At 46.9% G+C, this 17,034-nt stretch overlaps 1 protein-coding gene across 2 annotated transcripts in view; it reads left to right on the forward strand.

Annotated features, from left to right (window-relative positions):
• Positions 1-7,067: 7,067 nt before the first annotated feature.
• The window catches only part of SMS (spermine synthase), a 57,178-nt gene continuing 47,211 nt past the window's right edge, over positions 7,068-17,034 (forward strand). Inside the window, exon 1 of one of the 2 annotated variants that reach the window (XM_030934362.1) lies at positions 7,068-7,378. In XM_030934362.1, coding sequence (XP_030790222.1) covers positions 7,330-7,378 — 49 coding nt within the window. In that variant the 5' untranslated portion in view covers positions 7,068-7,329. The remainder of the gene's footprint in view (positions 7,379-17,034) is intronic. The other variant, XM_030934363.1, reaches the window with a different exon arrangement.

Here is a 17,034-nt window from a genome sequence, read left to right on the forward strand (position 1 = left end):
TGCCACTGCAAGCAGCTTCTGAGACTGCCCCTGACTGTTAAGTTGTATCAAATACATGTTAAGATAAGTAGGCCAGTGCGGTGGCTCACGCCTGTAATCCCAGCACTTCGGGAGGCTGAGGCGGGTGGATCACTTGAGATCAGAAGTTCGAGACCAGCCTGGCCAACATGATGAAAACCCATCTCTACCTAAAATATAAAAATTAGCCAGGCATGGTGGTGTGCATCTGTAATCCCAGCTACTGTGGGGGCTAAGGCCAGATAATCGCTTGATCTCGGGAGGCGGAGGTTGCAGTGAGCCAAGATCATGCCACTGCACTCTAGCCTGGGCGACAGAGCAGACTCTGTCTCAAGAAACAAACAAAAAAATAGGAATAAAAATAAGTAAAAAGCAAGGAGTCCTGAAGGAGTGTGACACCTCCATAACAAAATCAATGTCCTCTTCCATGGAGCTGCTATTTATTGAATGCTAGTCATGTGTCAGACACTGCCATCAGTGCTTGCCAGATATCTATTCATTTAATTCTCACAACAACTCGATGAGGTAATTATTAGCTCTATTTTAGTGAGAGGGACGGAAGCAGAGAGGTTGATGAACTTGTACACTGTCACACAGCTAGTAATAGGTAGGGGTAGGAATTTCACCCCAGAAGTTGTTTGGTGGAGTTAGGGAATAGCTTCAGAGAGCAGGGAGAGAGGACACCCCCTCCAGTCGCACACACCCTGATGGGGACGGGGGTGCCTACTGTTGGGAGGTAAGCAGACTCACACACCTGAGGTTTGTGGAGTCCTAAGAAAAGTGGAGACACTTTGGGACAACTAGGCAGGGCGATCAGAGTCAGCAAGGTGAGGGGGTAAACAGCCTGACTCCTGAGCCACCCGCTTGGGTTCAAGTCCTGGCTCTCCCACTTTCTAGCTACCTAACCTCTTTGTGCCTCAGTTAACCCATTTGTTAAATGAGGATAATTTCACCTACCTCTTAGAACTATTGTAAGCATGAAATAATTTTGTATTGGAAGCTGAAGAAGCTATCAAAGCAGGTAAGTGTTAGAGGAGCTGGCCTCACCTTCCTAGTGGCCCAAGAAATATATTTACCCCAGGGCATTCTATAGGCTTCACTGGTGAGATGTCTTTCCTCTTAGGCCATCAAATATTTAGAATTTTTTTACTTGCCCAGTCATGATGGCTCACATCTGCAATCCCAGCATTTTTGGGAGGTGAGGTGGGAAGATATCGAGCCCAGGAGTTCCAGACCAGCCTCGGCCAGGTTGCGAGACTTCGTCTCTACAGAAAATAAACAAAACTAGCCTGGCATGGTGGTGCATGCTTGTAGTCCCGGCTACTTGGGAGGCTGAGGTGGGAGGATCAATTGAGTTCAGGAGTTTGAAGCTGCAGTGAGCCAAGATCGCACCATTGCACTCCAGCCTGGGTGACAGAGCAAGATCCTGTCTCAAGAAAAAAAAAAAAAAAAAAAAAGAGTTTTTTGACTTAAACTTTATGGTGAAATGAGAGAAGACCTGGCCAAGACAGAGAAAAACATTTCTTTCAGTCTCTACAGGCACTTGTAACACTCGTAAAGTGCTGGGCCTCTGGGTTGTAGGATTGTCCCCACCTGTCCGCACATCTCTGGGAAAACCACAACCAGGTAGCTGGTTTCCCAGCAGCCTTCATTTTTGCCTTTTTTTTTTTTTTTTTTTTTTTTTTGGCCAACACCTCACTTCAATTCCCTCCCATTAGACATTTACTTGAAATTTTTGGGTGACGAAGCCTGCTTATTAAAAATTTCTATACAGCTTTACCTTTTAAACTTGATGTGGCTATAAGCTGCTTCTTTTTTTTTTTAAATGAGGTAAAATGAAATAACATAGAATTAGCCATTTGAAAGTGAACAATTCAGTGGCATTTAGCACATTTACAATGTTGTGCAACCATTACATCTAGTTCTAAGACATTATTGTCACCCCAAAAGGAAATCCTTACCTATGAAGCAATCACATTCCCCGTCCCTCCCACTTCCTATCTCTATGGATTTACCTATTCTGGACATTTCATATAAATGGAATCATACAACAGATTTTTTTTGTGACTGGCTTTTTTCCCTTGGCATAATGCTTTTGAAATTCATCCATGTTGTAGTATACATCAGGACTTCATTCTTTTCATGGCTAAATAATATTCCATGGTATGGCTCTACTACATTTTGTTTATCCACTCATCTATTGATGGACATTTGGATTGTTTCCACCTTTGGGTATTGTGAATAACTGAATAATGCTGCTATAAACATTCGTGTTTTTGTTTGAACACCTGTTTTCAATTCTTTTGTGTATATACCCAAGAGTGGAGTTGCTAGATCATACAGTTATTCTGTTTAACCTTTCAACAAACCGCCAAACTATTGTCCACAGCAGCTGCACCATTTTATATTCCTGCTAGCAATGTACGAGGGATCCAATTTCTCCGCATCCTTACCAACACTTATTTTCTGGTTTTTAAGATGTGTTTCTTTATTTACTTACATATAGCCATCCTTGTGGATGTGGAGTGGGCTCTATTGTGATACAAACCGCTGTTTGATTTGGCAGTGGTGCTCTTGGCTTTACTCTGGAATCTCCTGGGTTTATATTTATTTATTTATTAACAATCCCAATGCCCAGGCTGTACCTGGGGCCAATTTCATCAGACACTAGGGCTAGGCCCAGGCAGTGGCAGTATGTTTAAAACTGCCAAGGTGATTCCAGTGTGCAGCTGAAATTGAGAATCGCTGTAAAGATCCTAGTCCCCTCTTGCTTACATACTTTTTTTTTTTTTTTTTTTTGAGATGGTGTCTCACTCTGTCGCCTAGGCTGGGGTGCAGTGGCCCGATGTTGGCTCACTGCAACCTCTGTCTCCCGGTTCAAGCTATCCTCCCATTTTAGCGTCCCAAGTAGCTGGGATTACAGGCGCCTGCCACCACGCCTGGCTAATTTTTGTATTATTAGTAGAGATGGGATTTCACCACGTTGGTCAGGCTGGTCTTGAACTCCTGACTTCAGGTGATCCGCCTGCCTTGGCCTCCCAAAGTGCTGGGATTACAGGCATGAGTCACCACGCCCGGCCTTATATACTCTTTTCAGTCAAAAATTTAAATAGTGTTAAAATAGCTGGGTGAGTCCCACATTCATCTGAAAAAATGGTGGGGAGTGATCCAGATCTGTGTCAGCCACTCTAACCCTAATAGCTAATGCCAAGTGTTTAAGAGGGGAACTGACATCACTACAGCAGCACACAGGGGCCAGGGAGGCAGAATGTCTCCAAGAGTCCCAAATGAACTGGTGGAAAAAATAATTGTATATATTAAAAAGAAAGAAAGAAAGAAAGAAAGAAACAAAAGGCTACTGGCTTTGATGGCCAGGGCAGCTGTTAAGGACTGCCAGCCCCCATCAGCTCCCTCACCCGCCCTGCAATGAAAGTTTGGGACAGCAGCATGATGGGTGGTGGCCTTACAGTGCAGGCCAATAGTCTATGGATATTTCCAATTAGCACCTCAGCTACCCATCCACTGCCACCACCACCACCTCCTCCTTTTTAACAGAGGGCTCTTTTCTGCTTTTGACTTCCTTCTTCCCAGTACACACTTGCTCACTGTGTAGGACAGTGTGGCTCTTTCTCTAAATTTTTAGAAACTCTGTTGCTGATGTCCAGCTTGGCCTGTCTGCTTAGAAGCAAGTGGGCCCATTTGAAAGGGAGGTTGGGACAGGAGTAATACTCAATACTAGCATTTTGCTAAGTGGGTCACCAAAGCTTTCACCCTAAGCCTGGACTTCATCTTGCTGTCTATATTGTCACTGCACTGTAGCCACACACTCCCAAGAACACACCTAGAGTTGAACAAGCAGTTTTCTTCTCCTTGCAGGTTGGGGAAACACATACCATGGGAATAGAGGCGGTGATGGGGCAGGGGCTCTCAATAAGAGGGTGTGAGAAAGGACAACTTAGAGGATTTGCACCTGGGTATGTTAGAGGCACCCCGGCAGCGAAAACCTGTCAGGTGAGAATGACCCCATATGTCAAGTGCACCTGAATGTGTGTTTGGAGTTCCCAGCATGGCCAACCAGAGACCATGGGGAACATCTGAGCCTCTGGCCTGGCCAAAGCAGTGTGGGTCCTGAAGGGGATTGAGGCCCTTTGTTTAGGGTAAATGAAGGTTGCCAGATTGTTAGGGGGAGGGTGTTCTCCTGTTGAACCCACTGCCACTGGATCGTCCCCGTATGTAAGTCACCAGTAAACTCTATGTCTCTGAGTCTGTTCTTTGGCCCCTTGAACCTGGTGCCATCCCTACTGAAGTTAATAGGCATCTGGCATGACACTGTGTCAGGTGGTTTTGGGGAGCGTTTAGGGAAGCCAGGTGTTGCTCTGGATTGCAAGCTGGTGCGGGGGGTGGGGATGGGGGGAATTCTATGATTGGATGGTTTAACAAATGTTCTCTAGAAGCAGAGAAAATTAGAGCCAGGCTACAGCTGTGGTTGGTAAAGAAGCAGCAGTCACTCATATTAGCCAGGATTGGGGGGTGAGGTGGTACTTGGTCACATTTGTGGTTTGGACAAGGCTTATGTTTTCTCCATGTTCAGAAATGATTACAGAGTGGTCTTGTTTGTGTTTTGTACCCCCCTTGTCATAGAGTGGCCTTGCCTGATGTTGGTGTTCTCGGGAGTTGTTTCTGTTCAACAGGACACCCAGGCACAGCTGTGAGTGCCTGGCCAGCTCTGTGAAGGCAGGACTGCTTTATTCTTTCTCAGTCTTACTTTTCTGGCAAGAGCAGTCAGTGGCAGGCTGCAGGACACGAATCCATGATATCCACGTTTTCACCATTGGCAAGACTGTCTCAAGAATGCAGGCTCTAGTCGGACTAGGGTAAATCTAGTCTCTGCTGAGTCTTTTGTTGCAGGACGAGTTGCTGACGTGTCTGATAACAGCTGTGCAGTATTTAAGACTCTGCACAGGATCCACTGGTCGACTGTAACACAATTACCACAAACAACATGATTATTAGTCCTGAAACAGGCCTGGAAGCCAAGGGCCTAGATTATAAAACTCAGGTAATGAGAACATGTTCCCAAATCCAAATAGATACTCACAGCTCAATTGGAGGTGTTTAAAAGAGGCCTCGAGTAGGATTATGTTACTGGTAAGTAGGACGTGCATTGGGAAGATCCTTGCAATAACTCCTAATGTTACCCCAACAATGTTGGTTCCATATCGAGGCCAATTTAACTCTGATGTTGTGCTAACATCATGAAGCATTTGTTGTAGTTTTTTGTTTGTTTTTTTTTAGACAGTCTTGCTCTGTTACCCAGTCTGGAGTGCAGTGGCACGATCTCGGCTCACTGCAACCTCCACTTCCTAGGTTCAAGTGATTCTCATGCCTCAGCTTCCCAAGTAGTTGGGATTACAGGCGTGCGCCACCAAGCCCAGCTAATTTTTGTATTTTAGGTGGAGATGGGATTTTACCATGTTGACCAGGCTGGTCTCCAACTCCGGGCCTCAAGCAATCCACCTGCCTCGGCCTCCCAAAGTGTTGGGATTACAGGCATGAGCCATGCCCAGCCAATGACACATTTGTTAAACTCCACTTTTGTTATGGCTGTCTGATAAGTTAAGCAAAGCATCTCAGGATTTTCATCCCTACTTTGTACCTTGCAGGAAACAAGGTAAGGTACAAGTGCTGGGGATGAAATTTCAAGTCTGAGCCCTAGGGCCACCTGTGCTGCCAGACACAAGCTGCAGAGCATAACCAGCTACACAGTTTGCAGGCCAAGTGCAAAATAAAAACATGGGGCCCCCTGTTCAAGAATTAAGAATTTCAAGATGGCAACAGAGAATTAAACCAAGTGCAGGGCCCTTTTGACGTGAGGCCCACACTGGTGCTGAGTGGGGAAAGGCACACCTGAGGCCCATGGAGCCCTACTGCCCCTGCAACATGCAGGACAAAGACAACTCTATTGTCAGTGACCTGACTCCAGAGGAATGGCAAGAAGTGGAGAACATCCTAGGAAGAAAGAGGAGCTGCAGACTGACATAGATAACTGAAGGATGAGAAATGCAATAGCTAACAAAATTGAGAACCTAGGACACACAGAAGAAAGGAAGACATGCAGAATAACAAACAGGTGGCCATGGGTAGACAAAAATTAATGCAGGTCCTAGAAAAAGGTCCAGTTGTTAACAGAGAAAGGTCTGTTCAACAGACTCTTGTTGAACACTTGTGAAGACACTGCCCAGTTTTTGTAGAAGGGTGAATGAAGAACTCAGCAAAACAGCTGTTGCCTGGGGGAGAGATGAGTTTAATATCCAGGTTTTTCGTTGCTTTTGTGGAGGCCCATGAGTTCATTGATTTAAATTTTGTCTAACCATTACAGCAATTCCTGTGGCCGTGAGAGGCACAAAAGCCTGACAGGATGATGGAGGCATTTGCCCAGGGATGTTGTCAGTGCAATAAAGAATAATTTTAGTTCAGACGCTCATGCTCTCTCCCCTTTGCCATTATTTTGTAGAACAGCAGCCATAACCCCAGTGTCAAAAATAAGCTCACCGCAAAGGCTATTGCCATGAATAGAGGCGCCAGTGATGGAGTCCTGCTAGACGAGCAACTCCGGAGTCTGCAGTTTCCTAATTCAATATTAACAACAATGCTGTCCTCTTACGGGCTTCTCCCTCATTCTTATTTTGCGTGAAAACGTAGACAACGTAAATGCCCAAGCGCTTTCTATTCAGTCCTCAAATGCAAAGCAGACCCTTGCTAATAATGGTAATAATCCGAATGGGTTTAACTGCAGCATTGTAAGAAAAGCCAGGCAGTACTCCTAGACTACAGGGGTGGATCTCATCATTTGATTTTCCCGACTCCGCCAGGAAATAAGAGGGGCCTTGGCTTAGGGAGAGGTGTGTGGGGAAGCGTAGGGGATGGGCCCCCCGGAAGTCCTGCTGCGCTGTTTAAACCTAAGGTGACCTAACGGATGGCGGGAGCGGCCGCGCGAGCCTTGGAGCAGGGCGCGGCCATTGGTGACGCACGCCGGGGAGCACGGCGCCCACGTTTCCACCATTAGCGAGGCCTCACACCCGGCGCTCCAAGTTCGGGGCTGGAGGCGTCCCGGCTTCCTCCCTCCCGGAGGCGGGACCGGCCCCGCCCCCGCGCCCGCGCCCCCGGTCTCTCCCGGCGGCCCCTCCCACCTCCTAGTCCTGGCCTCCCCGGGCGCAGCGCACTCCCCGCCGGCCGCAGCCTGACACGCCGCGCGGCCCCCCAGTCTCCCGCGGCCGCTCCCCCAGGCATGGCACAGGGCCTCGCCTCACTATGGCAGCAGCACGGCACAGCACGCTCGACTTCATGCTCGGCGCCAAAGGTGAGGGCGCCCGCCGCCACCTGCGCGGCCATCCCTGCCGCTCCCGCCGCCTGGCGGGCTGGGGCCGGGGTCGGGCGGGGCGTGCGCCGCGGGCCGAACAATGCGGGCGGCCCGCGCGGCGCCGCAGTCTGCCGGGCTGCCGCGCACAGCGCGCTGCGGGGCCGCGTGCACTGGCGGCCGGGCGGAGGCCGCGCTCCTGCTCGCGCCACGCTCGGTCCCGGCCGCAGCTCGGGGCCTGGAGGGGCAGTCCCGGGTGCCCGCCGGCCGCGCCGCCCTTCCGGGCCCTGGCCGCCCACCCGCGCTCCAACGCGGGCTCGCAGCCTTCGTACTCCCGCTCGGGGATTCCCCGGGCTGCCGGGCGCGGGCGGACCCCCCCCCATGGGACGAGGATTGTAGGGATTGCGGCGGAGCGAGGCGTGACCCGCGCGGCGAGCCCGGGCTGGGGGCGTGCGCCGAGCTGGGCTGCCCGCGCGACCTTTTCCTGTTCTTGCAGGCGGGTAAATTTCCCTCTTGGGGGCGGGGGTTTCCCCTCGTAGGGAGATGGGGCTGTGGAAAGGTCTGCGGACGCGCAGCGCTTGCAGAATTCTCAGCCGACCGCGTAGGAGACGGATACCCCGGAAAGGAACTGGGGGACGGGAAAAGGAAACGATTATTATTATTGGGGGTAGGGAGGCATAAGGTCTGGGCGCGGGAATCGTTTACACCCCGAATCGAGGAGCTATCAAAAGAGTCCGCCGGGCGCGGTAGCTCACGCCTGTAATCCCAGCACTTTGGGAGACCGAGGCGGGCAGATCACGAGGTCAGGAGTTCGAGACCAGCCTGGCCAACATGGTGAAACCCCGTCTCTTCTAAAAATACAAAAATTAGCCGGGCGTGGTGGTGGGCGCCTGTAATTCTAGCTTCTCGGGAGGCTGAGGCAGGAGAATCGCTTGAACCCGGGAGGCGGAGGTTGCAGTGAGCCAAGATCGCGCCATTGCACTCCAGCCTGGGCGACAGAACAAGACCTTGTCTCCAAAAAAAAAAAAAAAAAAAAAGCCGACCAGAAGAGAGAGACCTGCTAAAGTCGGAACTGTGTGCAGGAAATTTGAAGGGGAGGGATACTTTGCAGGCTTCTTTTCTCGGGGTGCCTCTGTCGTGGGGGGTGGGAGTCGCGGGAAAGATAGAACTGCCCTTCCTTTTTCTGGTGGCTTTTAAACCTGTGACTGCCGCAGACTTGAATCTGCACTTCCCATAGGTTCCACTTGGAGTGTCTCGCTCATACCTTGCTTTTCCCACAGTTTTCCTCGAATTGGATAGAGTAGGCTTTTCTCTTACCATTTTTAACACTGACTTTTTCTTACTGAATTTCTGAGTAGTCACTTTGCATTTTCTCCCTCAAATTTAGAGGATCTCCGAACGCGCAAGATTTAGTAAAGACTGAGGATTTGGAGCAACACCTGGGTTCGAGTCTGGCTTCTTCCTGATGGGCTCTGCGTGCGGCCTTGGGTTTATGTTAACCTTTCTGAGTCTTCCCTGTCCATTAAAAAGAAAAAAAAAAAAACCGTGTACACCTGTTCGGGTTTTTACTCTTAAGGGAGTAGCTGTGGAGCACTCTGTAGGGTTTTTAAGCAGTGTCAGTGTATTTAGGTGGTCTGAAGTGACTTGGAGAAAACAAAGCATGTTAATTTTAGTCCCCACATTTCTTAGGTGAGGATGTAGGGCAGGGAGACTGCTAGAGATAAAATGGTGCTTGAGTGGTGGAGCTGAAGAGCCAAGGTTTCGTTAATTACCCTGCCAGCCCTAGGGCTGAATGGTTAATGAAAGCTCTGGCATACTGAATTTAGCGGTGAGGAGAAATAGTGTATTACGGTCACCCAACTAGTAAGGGGTGAGTCTGGGAAGTGTCCCTGTTGTGAGCACCTTGTGAACATTCACCTGTATTTATCGTCCATGGATTTTCTTAACTTTTTTTTTTTTCCTCTGAGATGGAGTCTCACTCTGTCGCCCAGGGTGGAGTGCAGTGGCACGATCTCAGCTCACTGCAACCTCCACCTCCTGGGTTCAAACAATTTTTGTGCCTCAGCCTACCAAGTAGCCGGGATTACAGACTTGAGCCACCACGCCCAGCTAATTTTTGTAATTTTTTTTTTTTTTTTTTTTTAAGTAGAGACGGGGTTTCACCATGTTGGCCAGGCTGGTCTCAAACTCCTGGCATCAAGTGATCCGCCTGCCTCAGCCTTCCAGTGGGCTGGGATTACAGGCATGAGCCACCGTGCCCGGCCTGTCCATGGGTTTTCTTTTAAGCTTTAAGGAGGGTCATCTCAGCGTGGGGCCCAAAGACTCTGGCACTTCCCTTTGTCCTTAAACCTCCTTGGCCAAATTTAGATTTAGCCTCTTGAAGTGCTGGTTCACAATGGGATGTTTTTGTTGTTTTGTTAAAGTGGGGAAAAAAGCGAATGAAGAAAAAGTGAGAGAATTTTAACACTTTGGGCTGACACTGTCCAGGAGAACCATGGATCCCTAGTGCGGGAGGCAGGAGGAGAAACTGGCCTTTTCTAAATTGGAAAGGTGTGGAAGTGGCATCTTAATAATTTAGTTGTGCAAAGAGGAAGTAAAAAGATTGACCATAAAGACGTGTGTAGAGCAGAATAGAACGTTCTTAAGAGGGAAAGGTGAAACATAAGCTGTTAATATTTTAATTCCCCATCTGTTCTTGAGAAAGCTTTGATGGCAAGGTGAACATTCTAGAAAGAAATATTACGTGCGTGGGAGGGTGGGGAATGTATGTATGTACGCATCTGTCAGACCTTGAGTCATTACAAGTATTCTGGGTGTAAGAACTCCGATTCATATTGTATTCTCTCCCATCACTTTATTTGGGGTGAAACACGTCGACCTTTACTGTCAGTATCCACATTTGAAAAATGAAGAGATCCTGGGTAGATTGGGATCTAAGTTCATTTAGTTTTTAGTAAGGGGAGCTTGGTGAAAAATCGACTTGTGAGGTCTTCAAAAACATTTAATTGATAATGAGTCAAAAGGCATTACTCTTGGCATGTGAATATTGGATGTGACTCAAGGGTGAGTCAAATGCCTGTGGAGCCTGGATTCATGTTCTTCTTTTCCCCGTTTGTCAGTAATCCTTTCTAATGTTCCAGTTCCATGATGTGATTTTAGTGGAATTAAACTTGAACCACTTAGTTATTATGTTGTTACTGTGTTGGGAGCGCAGCAGCCACCAGCCCACCAAGAGCAACTGTAGATCGGGCTTGGTGGTACTGGTTTAGTGTTCTGGCTGATGAGGTGTAACCCAGGACATTTTTATTTTTGCTTTTAAAAAAACAACTCATTTGTGGTCATCTTGTAAGTGAAGTATTGGACTCTAAGGACTCTTGAGCCCAAAAACCATTTTGTGACTTAGCCTGAGGCTAACAGGAATAAACTTGTCCCATGTTTAGATAGTGTAGGCATATCTGAGCTGGTGGAGGAAACGTGGTCTGTTTCTAGCCCCATGTGCTAGGCAGGATGCCTGGGTATCCAGAGGGTGAGTGGGAGGCCAGGCGCGATGCCGCATGCCTGTAATCCCAGCACTCTGGGAGGCTGAGGTGCGCGAAGTGCTTGAGCCCAAGAGTTCAAGACCAGCCTGGACAACATGGGAAAAACCTGTCTCAAAAAAACGCCAGGTGTGGTGGGTTTTCTGCACCTGTAGTCCCAGCTAGTTGGGAGGCTGAGGCGGGAGATCCCCTGAGCCCAGGAAGTCCAGACTGCATTCCAGCCTGGACAATGGCGTGAAACTCTCAAAAACAAGGGCCAGGTGTTGTGGCTCATGCCTGTAATCCCAGCACTTTGGGAGGCTGAGGTGGACAGATCACCTGAGGACAGGAGTTTGAGACCAACCTGGCCAACATGATGAAACCCCATCTCTACTAAAAATACAAAAATCAGCTGGGAGTTGGTGGCCCTTGCCTGTAGTCCCAGCTACTCTGGAGGCTGAGACAAGAAAATTGCTTGAACCAGGGAGGTGGAGGTTGCACTGAGCACAGATCGTGCCACTGCACTCCAGCCTGGGCTGCAGAGACTCCCAAAAAAACAAAAACACACACGAAAACGGTGGTGAGTGAGTCTCTATAGCCTCTTCTTGCAGTGTTGGAGTGGAAGGTCTCTAACAGGCCAGCCAGCTCTGAAAAGGTCTGGCAATCCTATGTCCATTTTTTTCCCCTGGGCTGGGCATATCTTTTGAAGCAGACCTCCACCAGGGTCTGCATCCTGGAGATAGCTCTGGTACATGCCGATTAAATAGATCAAATTTATGTTACGGTAAAGGTGGAATGCTGGTTCACGTCAATTAGGGGAAATTGAGACACTCAATTACCTTGTAGAATTATGAGGATGGTCCTGAATTCAGAAACATGGCAGATACTGTTAGGTCTGTCCTTTGGACCATTGCTATATGATTTGTGCAGGGAAACAAAGTGATTTGTGTCGCTCAAATTCACAAATTTTATAACAAATCTTGTTTAATAATTTAAGAACAGAAGGCTACTTGGGAATTAGGGGCTTAGCAGAGAAGGTTTGGGGTAGGGGGTTCTGTTGTACCTTTGACCCTCATCAGGGAAGCCTGTGGACCTCTTCTCAGAGTACGAATTTTAAATGCATACAATAACCCAATTAAAAATACCATGTTAAAAATACAAAACCCCCAGATGTGTGGTATGGTAATGTGCTTTGCTTCTCCCCCACCCCCCACCCCCCAGTCTTGCTCTGTCACCCAGAGCTGGAGTGCAATAATGGCACAATCTCACTGCAACCTCCGCCTCCCAGGTTCAAGCAATTCTCCTGCCTCAGCCTCTGGAGTAGCTGGGATTACAGGCACGTACCACCATGCCCGGCAAATTTTTGTATTTTTAGTAGAGGTGGGGTTTCGCCATGTTGGCCAGGCTGGTCTCGAGCTCCTGACCTCGTGATCCACTCGCATTGGCCTCCCAAAGTGCTGGGGTTACAGGTGTGAGCCACCGTGCCCAGCCCATGTGCTTCTTTATTAACACATCAAGTAAGATGTAGCAGCAAGGCTAATATCTTTCATAATCTCGAAGTAGACCTGAGCAAAATTGATATTTAACAAATTGTTAGGGAGAAAAACCTGATTTTTGTGACAGTGACCAGCTGTAGTTGACAATGTGTGATTTTTGGCCTCCAAGCATAACTGAAGAAAGTGCTAAATTTCTATTAGTGAAAATAAGTCTGTGTGTTTTTTTTCCATTCAAGTTCACAGGTCCCCTGAATTGTATCCATTGACTCCTTGGGCATCCATGGACCCCAGGTTCAGACCCCCAGGCTGGGGATGGGGAGGACTGAGGCAGCCCGTTCTGCAGATTGTGTGTTCCTTTTAGGGGGTGTAGGTTTTCACCCAAGGCCAATGCTGGAGGCACATGTCCCTAGTTCCTCTTCAAAAAACAAAAGCGGCTCTTTGAAATCTTTGAAAACATAAAAGTTGTACTTAGTAATTGCCACAGGGGCTAGGTGTTGCCCTGAGTGCTTTGTGCATTATTTTAGGTAAATCCTCAAAATAACCCTAGGTAGGTCTTGTTCTCCCCATTTTAAAGACAAATAAATAGGCCTACTTGAGGTTTTTTACTTTTTGAGTGGCAGAGCTGGAATTCAAAGCCATGTGTTTGATTGGAAGGCTGGTTCTGCTTCCACGATTCTGAAGCCTCTTAGTTTAAGGCAGTGATTCTCAATGTGGGTGTTTCCCTCTGTGGGTGACATCTGGCAATTTCTGGAGACATTTTTGGTTGTCACAACTGGGAAGATGCTACTAGCATCTAGTACGTCCTGCAGTGCACAGGACAACTCCCCAACAGCATTGACAGCCCAAAATGTCCATAGTGCCCAGAGAAACCCTAGTTTAAATTCATGCTAGACCATTTCAGTAATTTGGATGACAGATCATCAGCAAAATTTCCCTGGTCCTTCTTGGAAGTGTCAGTTATGCCCACAAATTGTTAGGCAGCGAGGAGGATGGGCCCTGTCTTTCTCTAAGGTTGGCACTGGGGTCTGTTAGGAGCTTGGTCATCGCTTCCTACTCAACTGAGCCTGTGGTTTGAGGTGACCTTCCCTCCCTGATTTCCTGAACCATCGCCCTTTTTAACTAGCTCCCACGCTCCCCTGTATTTGAGCTGCCTTCTGGTGGAAGCATGTCTTCTTTGTGTGTTTTAAATAGCTATAACTGTCTAAATAATAAAACCTAAACAATGTAGTTCAGATTGCATCTAGCTTTCTCAAGAGTAGAGAAAGCTTCCTTCCTCCCCCTCCTTCAGCATTATTATCCCGTCCCACTATATTTTAATCCTCCATTGTGATAACACCGCAGGCGCAGGCACCGTTGCTTTAACAGTGAAGCCTTTCGGGGCTGATGGCTGGGAATTGGGAATGCATGCTTGGGCCCTACTCTACACGGACTGAATCACAGTTGGTGGAGGGGGGTGAGTTCCTGGATTTTGCATTTTTAATCATCTTCCTCACAGTAATTCTGTTGCTGATTAAAGTATGAGAACTCCTCTAGTAGGTTCCTAATTGAAAACAACAGCAACGAAAATTTGCCCGAAACCTTTGGCACACCTACCTCACTCAGCCCAACCAGTCAGCCTAGTCAGTCATTAAGTCCTGCGGCTTCTGCCTGCCAGTGTTATCAAATTTGTTGCTCACCACCTGTTCCTTACTTTAGTTTCCTGGCTACAATCTCCCCATTTGTCTCCATTTGGGGATGGCTCGATCATTAGGAACACAACAGGATCCCTGTCCCTTTTCCCATTTAAAAACCCTTCCGTGGGTCAGTTTCTACCGGGTTTTTCCTCTTGCCCCAATTTATTCCTTGTGCTTCCCAGTAGCCAGGAAGCACCTAGACTCAGGATTTGACAGCTTTGGGGAAGACTTTTTGTGTGCTTTACATAGGAATTCTCATGCATTAATTGTGTTTGAAAATATTTTATGGACTGCTTCCGGGAGATCCCTTGTTGGCATTGCCTGCCTTTGGCATGCTCTTTTGCTTTGTGACTTTTTTTTTTTAAATGCTCTTGTCCCAACTCTGCAAAAGATTCTTAATTGCACAGATTATGCTCCATATGACTCCAGGCTGAATAACCTCACGTTGTGGGGAATTAGTTTTGTGGGCTTGCCCTTAAAAAATGGAGTAAACCATAGTGATTCTTTTTAGGTTGTAGTTTCCAAGTCATACCGATTTCCTTAAACCTATGGAGGTAGCATATGGTAAGATTTTAGTTTCCACTTTATATCTGTAATCCTCATCTAGTTCTCATTGGGTAGTTCAGTATTGTTTAAAATGCTTCGAAAGGGATGACAGCTGTTTAAGAAATTGACTCCATAATCAAGGCACTAGGAGCGACCCCCATCCTGGCTAACAAGGGAGGGGTACTTTTTCAAGTAATCTGAAGCCCTGCATGAGACATTCTAATTTAATAACCGGTAGTCAGTCAATTTGTCTCTTTTATTTTTATTTTTTGAGAAAGTCACTTTTGCATTTGCAGTGGGGGAGTTACCAGTTGGGAATCTTCTCATCCCCTTAGTATGTACTTTACTCCGTTGTATTTGAATTGGCAGTTTCAGGCCTTAGCTACCTTCTCAGGAGATAAAGATTAAAATGCTGTGTGAGCTTTTGATTTTGGACTTGGTACCCGGAAGGTTTGAAATTATGGGCTTTATAATTTTAATTGTGATCACCATGGTTATACTAATCTTTCACATAGAAGGATTAGTTATAAAGTTACTGATATCTGTTTAAAAACATCAATAAAGTTATTACTGAGTTTAGTTTTTGGAGTCTCTGCATATTCCAGGTGTTTTAATTCACTATTTCACTGCAGTTGTAACCTAAGCCTGCTAGTGTGCGCTGTGGCTCCGACCGCCATTTCGTGGTACTTATAGACTCAGTTCTTTTGAAAAGTCAGGAAACCTCCTCAATTGAATCTGCAAACCAAGTATGTAAACCATGCACAAATGCTCTTGAAAACCCTTACAACTAGGCACTTTTCCAGACCCCAGGAAAAACAACTCTGCGGCCCTGAGGTGTGGTGGGCCTGGATTTCATTAAATTGACACTGTCATCTGTGTTCCGGAAGGAGCCACCGAGCTAGCTAGTGGTGATACTGGTGATAAATGTGTTTACGTGCTAAGCCACAGATTCAGAAGGAGCTGGTAAGAGCCAGTAACATGTTCTAGATTCCTGAACTGACTTGACTCTGGGTAGTTTTACACACACCTTAATTTTTCCCTCTCCATGAAGGTGCTAATGATGCTAAAATCCCACACACTGTGTCGTTGGGTGGAATGTCCAATAAAATGTTTGGAAGAGTGTCAAATGATACATAAAATACCTAACACTAATTGCGATGCTTAGGGCCGAGTACTTTGAAATTGTGCCAGTGGATAAAGATGCTCAGTTATAAAGAGGTGTGAATTTAACTTACTTGAAGGGTAACGAAAGCTCTGCTGGCAAGAGAAGAGGCAGAAAATAATGGGTTGGCCTGTGTTTTGAAGGTTGGTCTACTTTATTTAAAGGGCGTCCTCCCTAAGTTATTAAAGCAGAATTTTAAAAGGACACTTTGATTTAAGATATCAATTACTTGTGTTGCATGACTCCGTTTTTTTTCTTAAATGAAAATTTCTCCATTGAGAATCCTGAGCAATTCCTAGAACAATGCTATATTTAATACTGAATTCTCCCTTCTAGAAGGACTGTAGATCACAGTGTTCAAACAAGACTGATGTGCCTGTGCGCATACCAGATTCCTTTGCTGGCCTTAGAGTGTAGAGGTGAATATAGAAATGTTCCTCAATCCCCTTTTTTTTTTTTTTTTTTAGCATACAGGTTGATCATCCCTAATCTGAAATGCTCCACAATCTGAAACTTTGAGCACCGACGTAACACAAAAAAATGCTGATTCGGGATTTTCAGATTAGGGACTTAACAGTCAGTGAGTGCAATGCAGATATTCCAAAATGGAAAAAAAAAAAAAAATCCAAAACACTTTTGGTCCCAAGCATTTTGGATAAAGGATATGCAACCTGTATTTTCAGGGCCAGTGCCTTGTATCATGCTTTGGAAACAGTGGTGGCATGGTTTTTTGTTTCTCAAAGATGGGATCTTGCTGTGTTGCTCAGACTGATTTTGAGCTCCTGGACTCAAGAGATCCTCCAACCTGAGACTCCTGAGTCGCTGGTGTTACTGGCGCACACCGCAGTACCTGTCTGAAGTTTCATAAATGGCCTAACATTGAATCTTTTAACTGTATAATGCAATAGCTAAGTGGCCCAGTTGCATGTGGAGTTTTGAGGAAGATGGTCGTGGGTTTGTCAGTCCAAATGTTTGTTCCTTCGTGGGGGTTTGTCTAATTTGGAGCTTGAGAGTTGGTGTTGAGAAGAGAGAGAAAAGAGCTTACTATGACAAGACTTTTTTAAAAAAAATTTGAGTTCTGGGATGCAGTGCAGAACGTGCAGGTTTGTTACATAGGTATATATGTGCCATGGTGGTTTGCTGCACCTGTCAACCTGTCATCTAGGTTTTAGACCCTGCATGCATTTGTCCTAATACTCTCCCTCCCCTTGCCCTCCACCCGCTGACAGGCCGAGGTGTGTGATGTTCCCCTCCCTATGTCCATGTG

Source organism: Rhinopithecus roxellana, chromosome 7, assembly GCF_007565055.1.
Source record: "Rhinopithecus roxellana isolate Shanxi Qingling chromosome 7, ASM756505v1, whole genome shotgun sequence".
Taxonomy (NCBI): Eukaryota; Metazoa; Chordata; class Mammalia; order Primates; family Cercopithecidae; genus Rhinopithecus; species Rhinopithecus roxellana.